The following is a 16,647-nucleotide window of genomic DNA, read 5'->3' as shown; positions in this document are numbered from 1 at the left end:
TATTCATTCTGTACCTGTGAACTCTGCATAAATATCTCTCTAATTGCTCAAAAATTGCACATGTAAATAAAGTAACTACACAGCCTCTAAGCTACTTTTGTTACTACACATATAACTTGATAATGTAATTTAGGTTTTGAGCACTGTTCTAAACAAGGAGAGAGGCATGGTTTCTTTTATGGGCACATACAGTGAAAATACAGCCATTAGTGTACATTGTCAGAAACTTCACCGATGGTAAAGAGCAAAGCTTCAGGAGGAGAAGTTGCATAAAACATAGGGTTTTACAGATACTTGTTAATGCTAAATCTTACTCTACTTACCAAAAGTTCTAAGTTAATATGCTAAGTAGTGTTTAGACTAAGTCAAGGATTTTTCAGCTTCTCATGGCCAGCCAGCAAGAAGGCTGGAGGGACACAAGAAGTTGGGATGGGAGACAGCCAGGGCAGCTGACCCAAACTCGCCAAAGGGGCATTCCATACCATATGACATCATGCCCAGTATGTAAACTGCAGGGAGTTGGCCTGGGGGGATCGCTGCTCTGGGACTTACTGAGCATCAGTTGGCAGGTGGTGAGCAATTGCATTGTGCCTCATTTGTTTTGGATACTCCAATCCTTTTATTAGTGTTGTCATTTTAGTATTGTTATTATTAGTTTCTTCCTTTCTGTTCTGTTAAATTGTTCTTATCTCAACCTTCGAGTTTTACCTTTTTCCTTCTGACTCTCTCCCCCATCCCACTGGGCGGAGGGGGGAGTGAGCGAGCAGCTGCATGGTGCTTAGTTACTGGCTGGGGTTCAACCACAACACATATGAAAAATCCATTTGGTGCCAGAAGGTGGCACAATGGGGGAATTATTCAGTGTAGCATCAGTTAGTTAGTAACTCTATCAACTAAGTACTAGAAGATGTATTATTTTGTTGTCGAATTCTACATTGCTGATGCCAAATTAAACCACTAAGGTTTATCTCCCTTGATGACTTTACATCCTGCACTCAGATGAGGCTTTAGATATAAAATAGAACAACTTACTCATTATAATCATCTGTATTGTTTCCACCAGAATTTGAAGATCCACTTGTTGTGGAGAGTGGTGACATCTGTATATTTCCCTCACAAGCTGCCTAGAAGTTAATAAAAAAATGGATTAATTAATGCATCAATCAAACTGAATATGAAATGTGGTTTTTCAACAACAAAAAAAATAACCTAAGGCGAATAAAATTTTTCTAAAGCCCAGCTATAACAAAGGCAATGTTTAAACCAATGAACTTATTCATAGCTAAATCTTAGCCTAGTTTCATCCAGCCATACAAGAAATTCTACAGAAGCAAGAGACCTCTTCCTTCCTATGCGTTTGTACAGGATTTTTCCAGCATTTGAATATGCTTAAAATGGACAGCGATGGCTACACCCTAAGGAGCAAGTGGCTGCAAGTGAAACATGAACTCCGTAGATACTTCTCAGTAGGTATACCAGTAAATCTGAAGAGGTTTATATAGTGGCATAAGCTGAACACTTTTCATGTCTGGCAACAAATTATTTCTAATATTAAACAAGAAGAGGTCCGTGTGGGTTAAAAGGAAATTCTTTCATGTGCTTTAAGGTGTAGCTGGGGTAACAACATTAAAACTCAGGGCTCAATTAAAAAGGAAAGAAAGTCATGATATTTTCTTGCTTAATATTATCCAATTAAACCTTTGAGACAAAGACTATTCTATGAATTGTAATAAAAGCAACCCCTGCAATGTCTCTCTCTCAAGAAAAATGAAGATCTTTCTAAAGCTTTAAGGTGCTTTAAGGTTCAAGCATTATAACTTGTTAAACTCAAGCATACCTCAAAGTTACATTCTGTGCACCATTCAGCTAGTATTAGAACAACAACATACAGATAGACAACTTCCAAAGCACAAATTCACATGCATTATTAGAGTTCTTATCCCTGAGGTAACTGAACATTCAAGGACAGGTAGGCATGAGAGAATGTACCAGGGACAAATCTTGACAGTTTATTTAACAAACTATATTAAGTATCCAGAAATTATTCAAAAAGAATAAAGGAATGGTGAGAAAGAGTGAAACAAAGTATCAGTCTTGCATGTTTTGCATGCCCTTTAACTTGTGTTTACATTAGGAAGCAGAAGGGAGATACCTGCGTTTGGTAATCTCTTGCACTGTTTTTTGTATTAATTTGAAAGTTTGATTTCCTATATGGATTACTACTGCAACTGAGCAGTTTCACCCAAAGACTCTACAGAAAGTAGTATAACCAAGACCTCAGCAGAAATGCAAGAGAAATCCTACATGTCTTTGATGTTAAGGGCAATATTGACTGCTGAAAATCAGGTTAATTTTCTACTTCAACCAAAACCGAATACATCATTTTTCATGATGGGTATTTGATTGCAATTTAGAAGAATCAGGCTTAAAAATCGGTAAACATGAGATACCTTTTTATGATTTCTGCATAAAACCTGGTCAATACAATACAGAAGTAAGGAGTAGGGTATAATTATTTAGCCATTTCACAAAAGCAAACAGTGCTAGCCTTTTAAATATGCTTGTCATCTTTCGAGTAAGAAACAAAGAGCTAAATACATCTCCCACACTGTTATACTTAATAATACCTGTGCAACAAGAAGAGCCTCTTTAAGCTGGCCTCTTGAAGTAAAGAAAGAAACTAGTTTCTTCACATCTCCGATAGCTATACAGTATGGGATGACATCATCATTTTCTTCCTGAATTAACTGATCAGCTCTCCTAATTAAACAAATGAATAAATAAGCAAGAAAGATCTACATATATAATTGATCACTAAATTTATCTCTATGGTACAGGTGTTAAATGAAGCCATATAAAGTTCACTGAAACCCATCTGCCTTTCCAGACCTCAGACTTGCAAAATGTGGATACTGCACTAAAGAGTTTCTGGTTAAAGTTGCAATTTATTCGCAACCCTTTAACTTGATTCCTGCACACAAAATCGTTGTTGAAATCTTCCCCAGTTCCATTCCAAAGGTTACTGAACAAAAGGTGACATCACTAGACTGCTGTAACAAAAACCAAGTACAACTGATAATAGTATCCATCCTTCCTACTTGTCTGTGTCCTTTTATGGACAGAAACTACAGTTCAGCATCATATTTTTACTACCTTACCTTTGCATTAACTTCCTCCAGTATTTCATCGATACACCAGGTGCAACTGAGAGAGCTTTGTCCCACTAGGAGAAAGCAGCAATACATTTCACCTGATCATTTTATTTTGAGAAACAGCTGTATTTTTAACTAGCTTCATGTTTCTTCCATTAAATTTATCAAAAGGTTAAGTAAGGAATGAGCTATGCATTAGACTGCATATGTTAATATAATTGGAGCAAGATTATTCTTTTCTGGATTTAGGAACCATTTTGTTGCTACCCCATCTTTGCTAGGATAGCTGGTTTTCAGAAAACTTCATATTATATTGTTCTTCAATAACGTTCTGATATTTTACCTCTCCAAGTTCTACCATTAGTTCACAATATCGCTGAATTTGTCCTAATCTTAAATGTATTTCTGCAGCTTCTTTAAGCCTCTCCTCTTTGCTTGGTGCACCAATACCACCTCCAAACTTGGACATTTTTACTGTTGTCAATTCTTGTGCCTTGGACTAAGGGGGGAGAAAAAAAAAAGATAAAAAAGTTTTTAAAAAAATAGTTTTCTGCGATGAAAACAAGTTTTCTTAAGAATGAATTAGTGTCAAACATTACAATGAAATATAAATGCTATCATTTAAGAAAAAAATCCTTTTGAGAAAATAGCTGGAAATTGTACTTATTACCATTATAATGATGTCCACGTAAAGAAAGAATACAGTAGGCTCAACCTGTGTCATGATCTGTCATACCCCATTAAACTTACGACCAATAAATGATTTATATTCCCAACCACTGCAATTTTTATATTAGTTGAAGAAAGAAGACTAAATTTTCCATCTGACAGAGTTTAAGACAAGCTGCAACAGGATCACATTTAACGTAAAAAAAGGCAAGGAGGAGCTTCACTTCACATTTCAAGAATTCTCAGTTTAACTCTATCATCAATATATGTGAGATGGTGTTTGGCTATTCATGGCTTTACAATACCATATATGGAGGATGAAGAACAAATTTTGAACATTCTTCACCAAAGTAAACTGCAATGTAGACTAATGGCAGCTGCTGAGAAAGGATCTATTTTTTTAAAAAAAACAAACTATGTTACTTTTTTACTTGGCACACCTATCTTTTTTATCATTGTCATGCTATCTTTTTGATCATTGTCATAAGGTATGTTAGGACACTCTTAAAGAGTCTGCCATTTTGCAAGAGGCAGCCTGCAACAGCAAACAACAGATGATAGCTGGCAGGTATTTAGCTCTGGCGGTGGCAAGTGGGGAGTTACACATTTCCTGATCCATACCAAAAGATATCTTTCCTCTATTTACAACCCAGTCATCAGAGTATGGGATACTTTAGTATCCCTAAGAAGTCCCTGACAGAACCATGTATCCCCATATTCTGCACAAATTTTATGTCTGGTTGCATATTCACATACACAGCTACTAATAAATTTATGGCCTAGTACTTGAATTTCACATTCACATCTGAGTCACTCTTCAGCTGCACATCTGTATTACTGACAGGTTCTTGTTTTTCCACTCCTTCTTCCAGACAGCTACAGAGTGTATGTCTGCTGACTCTCCTCCATTTTCAGACATGAATTCCCCTATCCCCGCACCTGAACATAACTACAAACTTCCTGGTTATACAACCAAATAATTTGACTTTACTGAATGTAAAAGTACAGTATATATAATAGGGAAGACAAACTCGCTTCATAGCTCAAGCTGTAGTGATGCTTGCTTTGTCATTTCTTTTAATTATTTTGAAAACTGCTTTTCTAGCTAACAGCTGTAACCTAGCCTTTTAACACTGAGCATGCATGAAGTCACGCAGACTTAGCTTGATGCTATTGTTCTAACAGACCAGTATTGCACAAAGAACCGATATTGCACAAATATCTTTGGACATGAAATAAATTGTGACCCTTTTGTAAAGCATTAAAAGTTAAAGAGTGAAATATATATATATGGATTAACAGCCATTTTCACATACTGTTTATGCTTCACTTACCATTCTAAATCTAATGAGATGCTTCATATGCATAATTCCTTTGCAGTAGTTTTGTGGAAGCAAACTGTCATCCTGTCCTTTTATTACAGCGACCAAATCCCATAAATTTTTGCTGCCTCCTGGAGGCTAAAATTGTTAGGGAAGAAAAGAGTTGTATTACAGTAATGTTCAAGAGAGAAACTTGAACTTAAAAAGACATTGGAAAACATTTGTCAGTCAATTTCAAGAAATACAATTTCAGACAATTTCAATATTAGAAGCTTTACTATGAAGACATGAATTAGTTCAAGATGCTGCAACTCCTTCAGTCTTCTTGAAGGCTGTGAAGATAGAGCAAGATCTGTGGACGTAAGTATTCGGTTATGTGTGGACATAGTTGATGGCTCGCCATTAGAGTTTTCCCTTTTGCTCCCAAAGGAATACAAGCTATCTGGTGGCTACTGCTGGCTTAAAACAACATTCAGCTGCTGGGATGCAGGAGCTGCCCTAGTACTATTTTAGCATTTCCTGTAGAGCAAAAGGCATGGGCCAGGTAAAAAACAACTTCAAGGCTCGACTGCCACAATCTAGGTTACTATTTTAATATTAAATCTTAAAACAGACACATATGGTATAATTGCATATGCACAAAATCTTGCAGGCTATCAAGGCGATTTTTTTTAAACACATTTTAAGCATTTTTATTGGTCTAACATTTGAATCAATCCTTCTGTAGAACTAGGACAATGGTTTAATATTGAATGAGGTCTAGAAGAGAGTGAGTAATTAAAAGCTTATAAAAAAAGTAAATCATTAAACCTTTGACCTGAAGTAGTTTTTATAAGAATAACAGAATTACAAGTTTAGAAGTCCAATTATTTCTGAGCTGGTAAAAAGCAGGAGATCCTGCTAGGAAAAAAAAAAAAAAAAAAAAAGAGACTATTCCCTCTTTTTTCAGTCCCTTAAACCTCTTATTTGACTCCCTATAGTTTAAGCACAACACTTTATTTTCTGAACTCAAAAAGCACTGAACACAGCTGATCAAAAAAAGTTTTTGTTCTTGGAAAATTCTAATCTTATAAACAGTTTTACTCTTGAATCAACATGGGACATCAAAATTCATAACTTCTGTAAAACAAGGAATTCCATAAAAATCTATTTTTAATAAAACATGAAATTTCAAGATTTGTAATTGAGGAAGATTGTTTCAGCATTTCTAAATCATAGACTTCAACTTCGCTAGAAATCAAAACAAGTATTTTGGATGAACTAGGTCTTTGTAGATCAGTGTATTGACTTAAGTCACAACAGTGCTTGACACAAGCTGTAGTTCCAGGTCATTTTTGTCCTTGTTCTACCTCAACTTCAGTTCCTATGCAGGTAAGCACTCACAGGAACCCAGTAGTTTATATTTTTAACTCAACTGCACAAAAAGGCTGCAATGATTTATAGGAAATACTACTGTACAATGGAGGAAAGGCAATTGATGGATACTGGGGCATGGCTCATCCAGATCTACAGCTCCTAGAAGGCAATACAGCAGTTTTGGCACAGGCACTTGGGCAGTTCAAACCTTATCTGTAACGAGGGTTTCCCTTTGATGGTTTAAAATTAAAAAAATCCAAAGTAGTTTGATAAAACACATCTTTTCATTTTCTTCAATAGAAAATTCCTGTCAAATCAAACTTTTCCTATGGAAAATTAATTATCCCACCTGTTTCACTTTGTGAAAAATTAGTGTTCACAACTGACAAACAATTCAGTCATGGACATGTTTACATGAAGAACTTTTAAGAGACTGAACTGATTTCTGCATATTTTCTGAGCCCTCTTTAAGAGAGAGAGAAAAAAAATGGTAGAGAAGAAATTTATTTCAGTTTTGGAGATCAACTTCAGAAGAGAAAGTCATGTACACTGACAACATCCTTAAGTTTGCAGAGTACTTACTGAAAAACATTCTGAAAACCACCTTAGTTTTTTTCCTCGAGGATTTCCTGTCAATTTTTCCACTTCTTGTTTAATATCCCTGGAAACTTTACCACACAGCAAAGGAGGAGCACCAGATTCCACAGCACGATCTAACACACACAAAGATTTATACGTGAAAATTAAAAAAACAAGAAAAAAAGAAAAAAGTATAATACATACAGAAAATTAAAACAATGGTATATACAATTTACTTACCTGTATTACCGATAATCTCATCCCAACATCTATCTGCTAAGATGTTTATTTGTAGAGGGTTTATAAGAGGTGTCAATGACCAGAGTCTCACAGTGGAGTCACGAGAGCAAGATGCCATAGTAAATGGACGACTAGGATGACATGTTAATCCTAGTAGAGAAGGCATTTAAAAATGTAGTCAAATAATTAAGTTTATCTAATAACCAGATGACATTATTTTATAAATTTTAAGATATTTTAAAATGCATTTCAATACAGAAATAAAACAAAAGTTTAAAATATTACCATATACATCTGCACCATGATCATAAACTGTGTCCAAACATGTTCCATCTCTTGTGTCCCAGACTCGAATTGTATAGTCCCAACTGCCAGATATTAGAAGGTAAGGAATTTCAGGATTCCACATCAGTCCCCGTACTGGAGCTGTATGTCCACTAAGAACATTTATACAAGCATCCTGTGTATAATCCCATATTCGAACAGTACTGAAACAGGATAAAACAGACCTATGTCCATCAAATCTCCTACTGAAATATGATTATCTGTCTACTTCAGCAACATTCTAAGCTTCAAATTTATCAGAATATTTATTTGCAGTATGTTTATAGAAGTTGTAATAAGAGAGGTAGCAGCCAATGCCCTTCATGTTTAGGATGCGGTACAAAATACACCAAAGGCAGTTCACCAGGCAAGAAAATATTCCATCCACCGCATAGTCTTTCAAAAGTCTCACATGCCCCATTATCTTACATGTCAGTGAGAGAAAAGAGGTTTACCCATATGCCTGGATGTGTATTATATTTGTCTGTTAGGACTCTCAAGGGGAAAAGAATGAAAGAAAAACAAAACAGAACTGTAAGTTCTATCTTTCTTATGGCTTTAACAGCCTTCTAAACAGACCCAGGAAACTACAGACCTGTTAGACTAATCTCTGTTCCTAGAAAAATTATGAAGATCATACTGGGTACTACTGAAAGGCATTTAAAGAATAATGCAGTCATCAGGTACAGTCAACATGGGTTCACAAAGGGAAAGTCCTGTTTAACTAATTCGCTATTCTTCTATGATAAGGTTACCCTCCTAGTGATGCAGGATGTTTTTCTGAGTACAATGGCATTGCTGTTTCTTTGCCTGATTGTTTGCTGATCAGTGGTGGATGGGGGTTCTGTATTTGCAAAATGTGTGAGAAATTGCTTTTGGATGGCCTTCCAGTTTCTGGGCCATCCTGGATGAGGCCCCACTGAAGAAGATAAGTACTTCAGCCCTTTTAGGTAACTTAGTTTAGAAGTATACATGTGAATTACATCAAAATGTAAGCATAGATAATAGAAGCACTAATGAGCATTCTTTAGGATAAGATGTATCAAAAATGCAGAAGATCACACTATGCAGAATCATCCGAGAAGGGTCAAGTAGCAGACAAGTGAGGAAGACTATGGAAGACCACCAGAGACCTTCAATGCACCTGTGTAAAGGACATTTGCATATGCTAATAGTTTCCCAGAAAACTAATGAATATGTATAACATTTCTCGGAAATCTAGTGAATATGTATGTAGAACATGTACTTAACCTGCACAATTAGGCCTGACAGTGTGCACGATAGGTGGAGCGATCCCCTGTGCACCCAGCGCTGCAATAAAGAATGCCTGCTTTCTGAAACTCCAAAACTGATTCTTAGAGAGTTTCTTCAACTGGCTTTTTCAGTATCACTAGTGGATGAATGGAAGGTGGTGGATGTAGTTTTTCTGGATTTTAGTAAGGCTTTTGATACTGTCCCTCACAGCATCCTTCTGGACAAGCTCTCCAATGGTGGGACAAGCGGGTTCACAGTGCACTGAGTGAAGAACTGGCTGAACAGCAGGGCTCAAAGGGTTGTAGTGAATGGGACCACATCTGGCTGGTGACCAGTCACCAGCAGCGTTCCTCAGGGTTCAGTTCTAGGGCCAGTTCTGTTCAATACATTATCAAATGATCTGGACGCAGGATTTGAATACATTAGCAAGTTTGCTAATGATACCAAACTGGGAGGTACTGTTGATTCTCCTGGGGGACAAGAGGCCTTGCAGAGGGATCTAGATAGATTGGAGTGTTGGGCAGTGATTAATGGGATGAAATTTAACAAGTCCAAATGCCAGATTCTGCACCTGCAACAGAGTAACACTGGGCCCAAAAATAAAAGGGGAGAGGAGTGGCTGTAGAGCAGCCCTGCAGAAAGGGATCTGGGGGTGCCGTTGACAGCAGGCTCACTGTGAGTCAGCAGTGTGCCCTGGCACCCAAAAGGGCAAACCCCATCCTGGGGGGGCATCAAACACAGGATAACCAGCTGGTCAAGAGAGGTGATTATCCCACTGCGTTCAGTGTTAGTGCGGCCTCACCTTGAGTACTGTGTGTGGTTCTGGGCCCCACAATTCAAGAAGGATGTGAAGGTCTTTGAATGTTTCCAGAGGAGGGCAACAAAGCTAGTGAAAGTGCTGGAAGGCATGTCCTATGTGGAATGGCTGAGGACTTTGGGTTTGTCTGGGTTGGAGAAAAGGAGGCTGAGGGGCGACCTCCTTGCTCTCTACAGCTTCCTGAGGAGGGGATGTGGAGAGGGAGGTGCTGATCTCTTCTCCCTGGGATCCAGTGATAAGACACATGGGAATGCTTCAAAGCTGCACCAGGGGAGGTTTAGACTGGACGTTAGGAAGCATTTCTTTACCGAGAGGGTGGTCAAACACTGGAACAGGCTTCCGAGAGAGGTGGTCGATGCCCCAAGCCTGTCAGTGTGTGAGAGGCATTTGGACAACACCCTTAACAACATGCTTTAACTTCTGGTCAGCCCTGAAATGGTCAGGCAGTTAACTAGATGATTGTTGTAGGTCCCTTCCAACCAAAATATTCTATTCTATTCTCCCCTTTGAACAAAGCATTTGTCACATGGCAGAAATGGACACCACACTATCTTAAATTGTGAAACTCCCACCATAATTACACAAGTAATGAGGAAGAATTCATACCAGCTTTCTCGCTATTTTTTTCTTCCCTTTTAACCAAGTGAGTTTCTAACATTTCCTTTTATTTTCAGTAGTTGCTGTCTCTGGGTATAGCTAATTGAGCAGACTACAGAATTAGGAAATTAAAAGTTCAGTTTCTTGAAAAGATCATTGTAATTTTGGCTACATTTTATTGCATTATCAAATATGTTACCAAAGCTCACTCATGGCAGCAAAGCTACCTGTTACAGTTTCTCCAGTGCTGCAAAGGGGCCATTTGACGGACCTTGCCACAAAGTAGAATCCACAAGTTAGAAGGCCATTTTATATATTTACATATGTATAGTGCTACAGCAGTATGTGCTCACATGTGACCCTTGCTTACTGTTCCAATGTACTGTATAAGCCTAGGTGCTCAACAGCTCATCCGAAATAGCTCGAAGTTTGACTACGAACAGGAGTGTTACCAAGTACAATAAACTCAAAAAACTGCTTACTTTCTGTGTTACCTGGGACTAAGTTATTCAACGATCCCCTTCCCTCAAAGTGAAAGTGTCACTGCATTCTGGAAATCCCTCTGTAATCAAGTTTTATTACATAGCCATGTTTGGTAATAAAATCAGAATATCTCATAATGACATTATGACAGAATTTTGGATTCACTACTTCTTGCTCATGTGAAATAGAGAGAATTTACATGTAAAAAGTTTGTTGTCAAGTTGGTTTCTTTCATGAATCATTATACTATGAACTAACAGATTTTGCTGCAAGCAAAAGACATCTAACGAATGATAGTGGGGAAAGCAATAGAAGCCAATACTCCAAAAATGTTTTGTATACTTTGCAAGTATGTGGCTTAGAATCATAGAAAAATCCTTCCTCTCCTGCTTACCATAGACTGATGTGCTCTCTCTCAAAAAATGTCATCAAAACCAACAAAACAGAAGTACTTAGCACTCACTAAAAATCTCCAGAGATTCTACTTAATTATACTTTTGAAAGACATCAGGTAAAAGCAGGTCTTGCACCCATATCTTTAGACATAATGTAAACACATGGTATCCTCCTTATATCATTCCTAGGAGTAACAGGTATCAGTCACTGACTCTGCTCTTGGGAAAGCATCTAAAAGTTGCATTGCTACAGCAGCTGTGAAAATTTTAGATAATGATCCTGCTGCCCAAATACTATATTAAGCTAACAGCAAAGCTACAGCCTGAATCTGAACAAGACAGAGATTTAGATTATTATATTGTTCAGAGTTTTCAAAGGTGCCAGCACCAGCACAACTAAAGATCTTAAGTTTCTCTAATAGTCCTGCCTGAGTTTTTAAATTTTCTAATAGTTCAGAAATACATACCCATCATCAGAGCCACTGCAGAGGATTCCTTCTCTCAGAGGAGACCACCGTACATGAAACACCTTTGCAGTATGCCCTGTAAAAACTTTCAGTGGCTGATCAGAGCTGGTTGCCAAGTAGTAAACACGAACATTTTTGTCCTCACAACCAGTAGCTATCATATCTCTGCAAAATAAAAATAGTAAAATCCTCGGTCACAGAGACCATCAAAAGTACTCACATTTTTTTAGTTTAAAAATAGATATGATGGGTATTTTTGCAATTTACTTTAAAAAATAGCATATTCTTGATTCCCTTTGTGTCTTTATGATGTAATTATTCATAACCCAATTAAATATACCAAATCAGAAAAAAACCTGATAAAGATCCATTAGTTGCAATAGGGAACAGTATTTGTATTGCAGTCTGACTAAGCACCCAACACACAACTATTAATAGACTGAATTACTGTATAATTGTTTTTTGACAAAAAGTTCTCATGTTGTCTTTAGGAATTACCTGCAAAATTAACATATATCACAGTGTATTTAGTTGCCTGCTATATCTTCAGCTTAGTAGTCATTAAAAGGAAGCCAATCTAAATCCCTCTTTCCTGAATGTCTGCTTTTTTTCCCCCATTATATATGCAGCCAGAGAATTTTTTTTTCTCTCATCAATATGAAAAGATCCTCTTTTGAAAGTTAAGTAAGTTCATGCTGAGCAATGAAATCCACTACTGGGAACACAGAGGGGCTACAGACATATCCTACTGGGGAACAGAAAAAAAAATTCAGTGCTCTAATATCATGGTAAATATCATGTTCTAAACTTTGTGTTACTTTATTGGTAATCAATTTAAATAGTAAATATTATCAATTCTTTGGGTTAATTTTTTACTTACTTGTTGTTTTGACTCCAATCACAGCCAAACACTGCAGCTGGATGTTTGTACTTGTGAAGAACCTTGCCATCAATGGTTCGAATAATACTGAAACCAATCACAATATAATATTATGAGGAAAAAAGCATTCCAAGTAGCCTATTCAAAAGTCAGGTTTGATTCTGTGCAAATAAACCAGACAGCAAAAAAGCACACAGAAAGAATATGAGAAATCTTTATTCCTACAGCCCCTCAAGTACAAGTGTTTGTTTCCAAGCAAAACATTTAATTGGACTTCAGAGTCCACGTTCCTTCAGAGAGGCTGTAAAGATGTCCACTGCGGTACCTCCCTCCCTCAAAGGATCCTCATAGCCCAAAATCTAAATTGCAGCTATGGCTTTAAGGTACAAATAGATCTTTAGGGATTTAAAAAACAAACAAACAAGTGAAAAAAAGTTAATTGATTGTTTTCTAAAATTCATGCTCATTACGTTTGAGCAGAAATAACACGGGTAGCAAAGGAAAAGAATGAACAAGGATTTTAAAATGTACTGAAACACAATACACACAAAATTGTTCTCAATGGGCATTTGCAAGGTTTTACAAATAAGCTATTATACTCCTGTAATAGCATAATTGCAACTACTTTGTTTGAAAATAGTGATTTCTAGTCCTTGAAATAACAAATGTAAAAAAAAAAAAATTAAGTGGGATAGCTTTTTAAAAGTGTCCTCCATATCTACAAATTAGAAACCTAGAAAAATATTCATGGCTAAATAAAAATCAATATTCAGTTTCACTATCACAGTGTCTTAGACACTATTCTTTTTGCAAACATTTCCCTTTTTTTTCCCCTTAAAATCATGAAAAATATATCCTAACAAGTACAGGAGATTAATATAATCCAAGTTTTGTCCAGTAAGAAAAGTTTTAAAATTAGTCACTGATAGTACTGTCAAAGTTTACTGACTTGAGAAGTGCATTTAGCAATTTTTTTTTTTTCTTCCAATAACACTCACCAAAATCCATCACTGCTGCAGGTTGCTATTCTTTTGGAATCTTTATGACTCCAGGCAATGCAGAAGATTCCATTCTTTCCATGCTTCAAAAAATGCAAAATACCTATCAATAAGAAATAATTCACCCCTTTTTCTCTCATCTATTGACTCATCTTTTTTTATTTTATTCTCCTATGGGCTTCAACCCTTTTCTCCCAGTAAAGTACACTGTACAAAATCGTATCATGAGCACCCAATATAGCTGGGATATTTGAGAATCCAAAAAAACTGGGGCTGAGGAGAGAGACAGTAAAACTGCCATACTCTCCAAGATCCAAAAGACAAAACTGGGTCAAGTTGAAGAATGAGCAACCCTCAACTATATAAACCTGAAGCTTGAATAAAGGTTAGCTACTTGTTGGAATAATGAAGTTAATGGGTGTCCTGGTTTCAGCTGGGATAGAGTTAATTGTCTTCCTAGTAGCTGGTACAGTGCTATGTTTTGAATTTAGTATGTGAAGAATGTTGATAACACACTGATGTTTTCAGTTGTTGCTAAGTAGTGTTTAGACTATAGTCAAGGATTTTTCAGCTTCTCATGCCCAGCCAGCGAGAAAGCTGGAGGGGCACAAGAAGTTGGCACAGGACACAGCCAGGGCACCTGACCCAAACTGGCCAACAGGGTATTCCATACCATGGGACATCACGTCTAGTATAGGAACTGGGAAGTGGGGGCGGGGAATCACTGCTCGGGCACAGACTGGGTGTCAATCGGCAGGTGGTGAGCAATTGCCCTGCGCATCATTTGTACATTCCAATCCTTTTATTATTGCTGTTGTCATTTTATTAGTGCTATCATTATTAGTTTCTTCTTTTCTGTTCTATTAAACCATTCTTATCTCAACCCACAAGTTTTACTTCTTTTCCTGATTTTCTCCCCCATCCCACTGGGTGGGGGGGGGGAGTGAGCGAGCAGCTGCATGGTGCTTAGTTGCTGGCTGGGGTTAAACCATGACAATGGGGCATGAATAATTCTGCTATGTGAAAACTTAAGTGGGACACGTATCACAATGAGTGTTTGAGAAAAGATGTTTAGTAGTACAAGTGCAAATCTTCTGAGTGTTAGAACTCAGGAACTCCTGAATGTATGTATGTATATTTGTTTTCCGCCAGCCCCCCCACCCCAACTCTGTATTCTTAAAGAGCATCCCTTATCCTCTGATGCAGATGCCACAGTTACTTATGTCTGTATAATCCGAAGATTATAGCTGTATACTAAGAATACAAAAAATATTATAGATTACTACAACATAGTATTAAATAGCTCCTTCTGCCAATAACAATTATGCTACTGTTTCAGGACTTGCAAATGCCTGCATACATTTCAGGTAATACAAGGCAAGATTCTAAATAAGACATAATGTTTAGTGTGCTGCAAAATGGAGCTTTACTGGGACTGAAATTTTTTTCTGAGCCTGGTTTGAAAATACAGAACATCATTTTACATTTTGATACCCAGTTTAAAGTCTGTATGTCCATATACATTTACACATGTAAGAAAGAATCAGCTATGCTTTTGCTGTGTATCACTACAGAACCAATCTTAAGATAATGGAGACCATCTGGTGCTTCATCATTCTCATGTTACAAACCCAGTCTGAGGAATTAAAAATACTTCTGCCTCAGATATAAACTGGCACCCACATAATTCTTTCTATAAATTTTTATATCATAGCATCTCTTGAAAACATACGAACTTTGACCCATCTTCATTTGTTTACAACAGAGGGAATAACTAACTTACATTTCATATAGACAAAAAAAGAAGTAATCTCATCTTACCTCACTGAATCTGGTTATCATTTTGCCTTTTAGGACATCCCAGATGAAGCCACCATTTCTGGATGTTGCACCTGCTATGCAGTTCAGATCTCCTTTAGAGAAAGACATTTGTAAGATCTCACAATAAATATAAGATCACAATATTGTTTGACTAGTGTGTTTCTACTTTAAATTCAAGAAAAGTAATATAAACAGAAGATGTCAATGGCACATAAACAAGAGTTTTTCATAGTTTAAGGCCAGCATTTGATACGCAGTCACAAATCCAATTTCAGCAAAAGCCTGACCTGCTTTTCTACATTCCTATTTTTGAGGTAAGGGCAAAATAAAAGTTGTATTGTTGTAAAAAGTATTCTCAATGCCTGCTGAAAGTCTTGCAGTTAAGGTGACAGAAAATAATGTCCATTATGCATATGACAAACTGAAAAAGAGATATAGTCTCAATGTTTCAAGCTTAAAGTTGTAGCAACTACAGCATTTTTTTTTTAAAGTTCCCTACATATTAAGACAAAGCAGGAAGAATGCAATAGAACATATAACAGTACTTTGGCTTCTTAACCTTGCACCACTGCAGCACCTAAGCCCATCAAGAATGTACCTGAATCTGTAACCACACTCCACAGGGCGGAAAATCTCAATATATGACTCCATTCAGGAGTAATCCAAAAGGCACCAAATTCTCCTCACCACAGTGACCCTCTATCCCAATATAGCTATACTTTTCCTAAATAGCTATATGGTACATTTATATAAGTTTTGACTGTTATTTTATGTCACACTTCAGAGGTGGAAAAGGCAGTCTACGCAGGAGAGGTCTAGAAAAGTGTATATATATAAGACGCAAAGAGATTCAGGTAGGAGAATGACAGGAGAAAAAACAAAAAGAAAAAAGAGTAATCAGTATGTTCAAAGGTCTTTTGAGACCAAATAAAAATGATGGCATGCACTGGATTATATATTAGGAATAAAGTACAAGGCAGAGAGGAACTCTCCAGGAATAAGGGATGTGAAAGTAGTAGAATTTCTGTCTGGAATGGACAGGAACTTTTGGACAGGATGATAAGGAACTGAAGTTGAAGCACATGCTTCCAATTAGCTTAAATTTACTTTTTTTCTTTTTTTAAAATCAGAATACAAGACTTGAAAAGTGCCCCTCACAGTGAACAACTACTACAAACTGAATTTAAGTTTCGAAACAAAATAACACAAAAGAAAACACCGTATTTCATATTGCCACAATTTCCATCTAGCAAGACAAATAATCTGTGAAGAGAAACAAGGTGCAAGAGACTC

The 16,647-nt window shown here is 36.9% G+C and overlaps 1 protein-coding gene across 2 annotated transcripts in view; it reads right to left on the bottom strand.

Annotated features, from left to right (window-relative positions):
• The window catches only part of WDR17 (WD repeat domain 17), a 48,238-nt gene that overhangs the window by 11,864 nt on the left and 19,727 nt on the right, over positions 1 to 16,647 (bottom strand). For both annotated transcript variants that reach the window (XM_010569971.1, XM_010569972.1), the window contains 12 exons: positions 15,355 to 15,446; positions 13,534 to 13,616; positions 12,536 to 12,622; positions 11,656 to 11,820; positions 7,604 to 7,806; positions 7,319 to 7,468; positions 7,082 to 7,212; positions 5,156 to 5,281; positions 3,496 to 3,651; positions 3,159 to 3,223; positions 2,628 to 2,760; positions 1,033 to 1,124 (listed from right to left, as the gene is read on the bottom strand). In XM_010569971.1, the coding sequence (XP_010568273.1) occupies positions 1,033 to 1,124; positions 2,628 to 2,760; positions 3,159 to 3,223; positions 3,496 to 3,651; positions 5,156 to 5,281; positions 7,082 to 7,212; positions 7,319 to 7,468; positions 7,604 to 7,806; positions 11,656 to 11,820; positions 12,536 to 12,622; positions 13,534 to 13,616; positions 15,355 to 15,446 (1,483 nt within the window). The remainder of the gene's footprint in view (positions 1 to 1,032; positions 1,125 to 2,627; positions 2,761 to 3,158; positions 3,224 to 3,495; positions 3,652 to 5,155; positions 5,282 to 7,081; positions 7,213 to 7,318; positions 7,469 to 7,603; positions 7,807 to 11,655; positions 11,821 to 12,535; positions 12,623 to 13,533; positions 13,617 to 15,354; positions 15,447 to 16,647) is intronic.

The sequence above is a fragment of the Haliaeetus leucocephalus genome, unplaced genomic scaffold, assembly GCF_000737465.1.
Source record: "Haliaeetus leucocephalus isolate CR32 unplaced genomic scaffold, Haliaeetus_leucocephalus-4.0 Scaffold284, whole genome shotgun sequence".
Classification (NCBI taxonomy): domain Eukaryota; kingdom Metazoa; phylum Chordata; class Aves; order Accipitriformes; family Accipitridae; genus Haliaeetus; species Haliaeetus leucocephalus.
The sequence above is the reverse complement of the archived record's forward strand: the minus strand, read 5'-3'. Positions and strand labels throughout refer to the sequence as shown.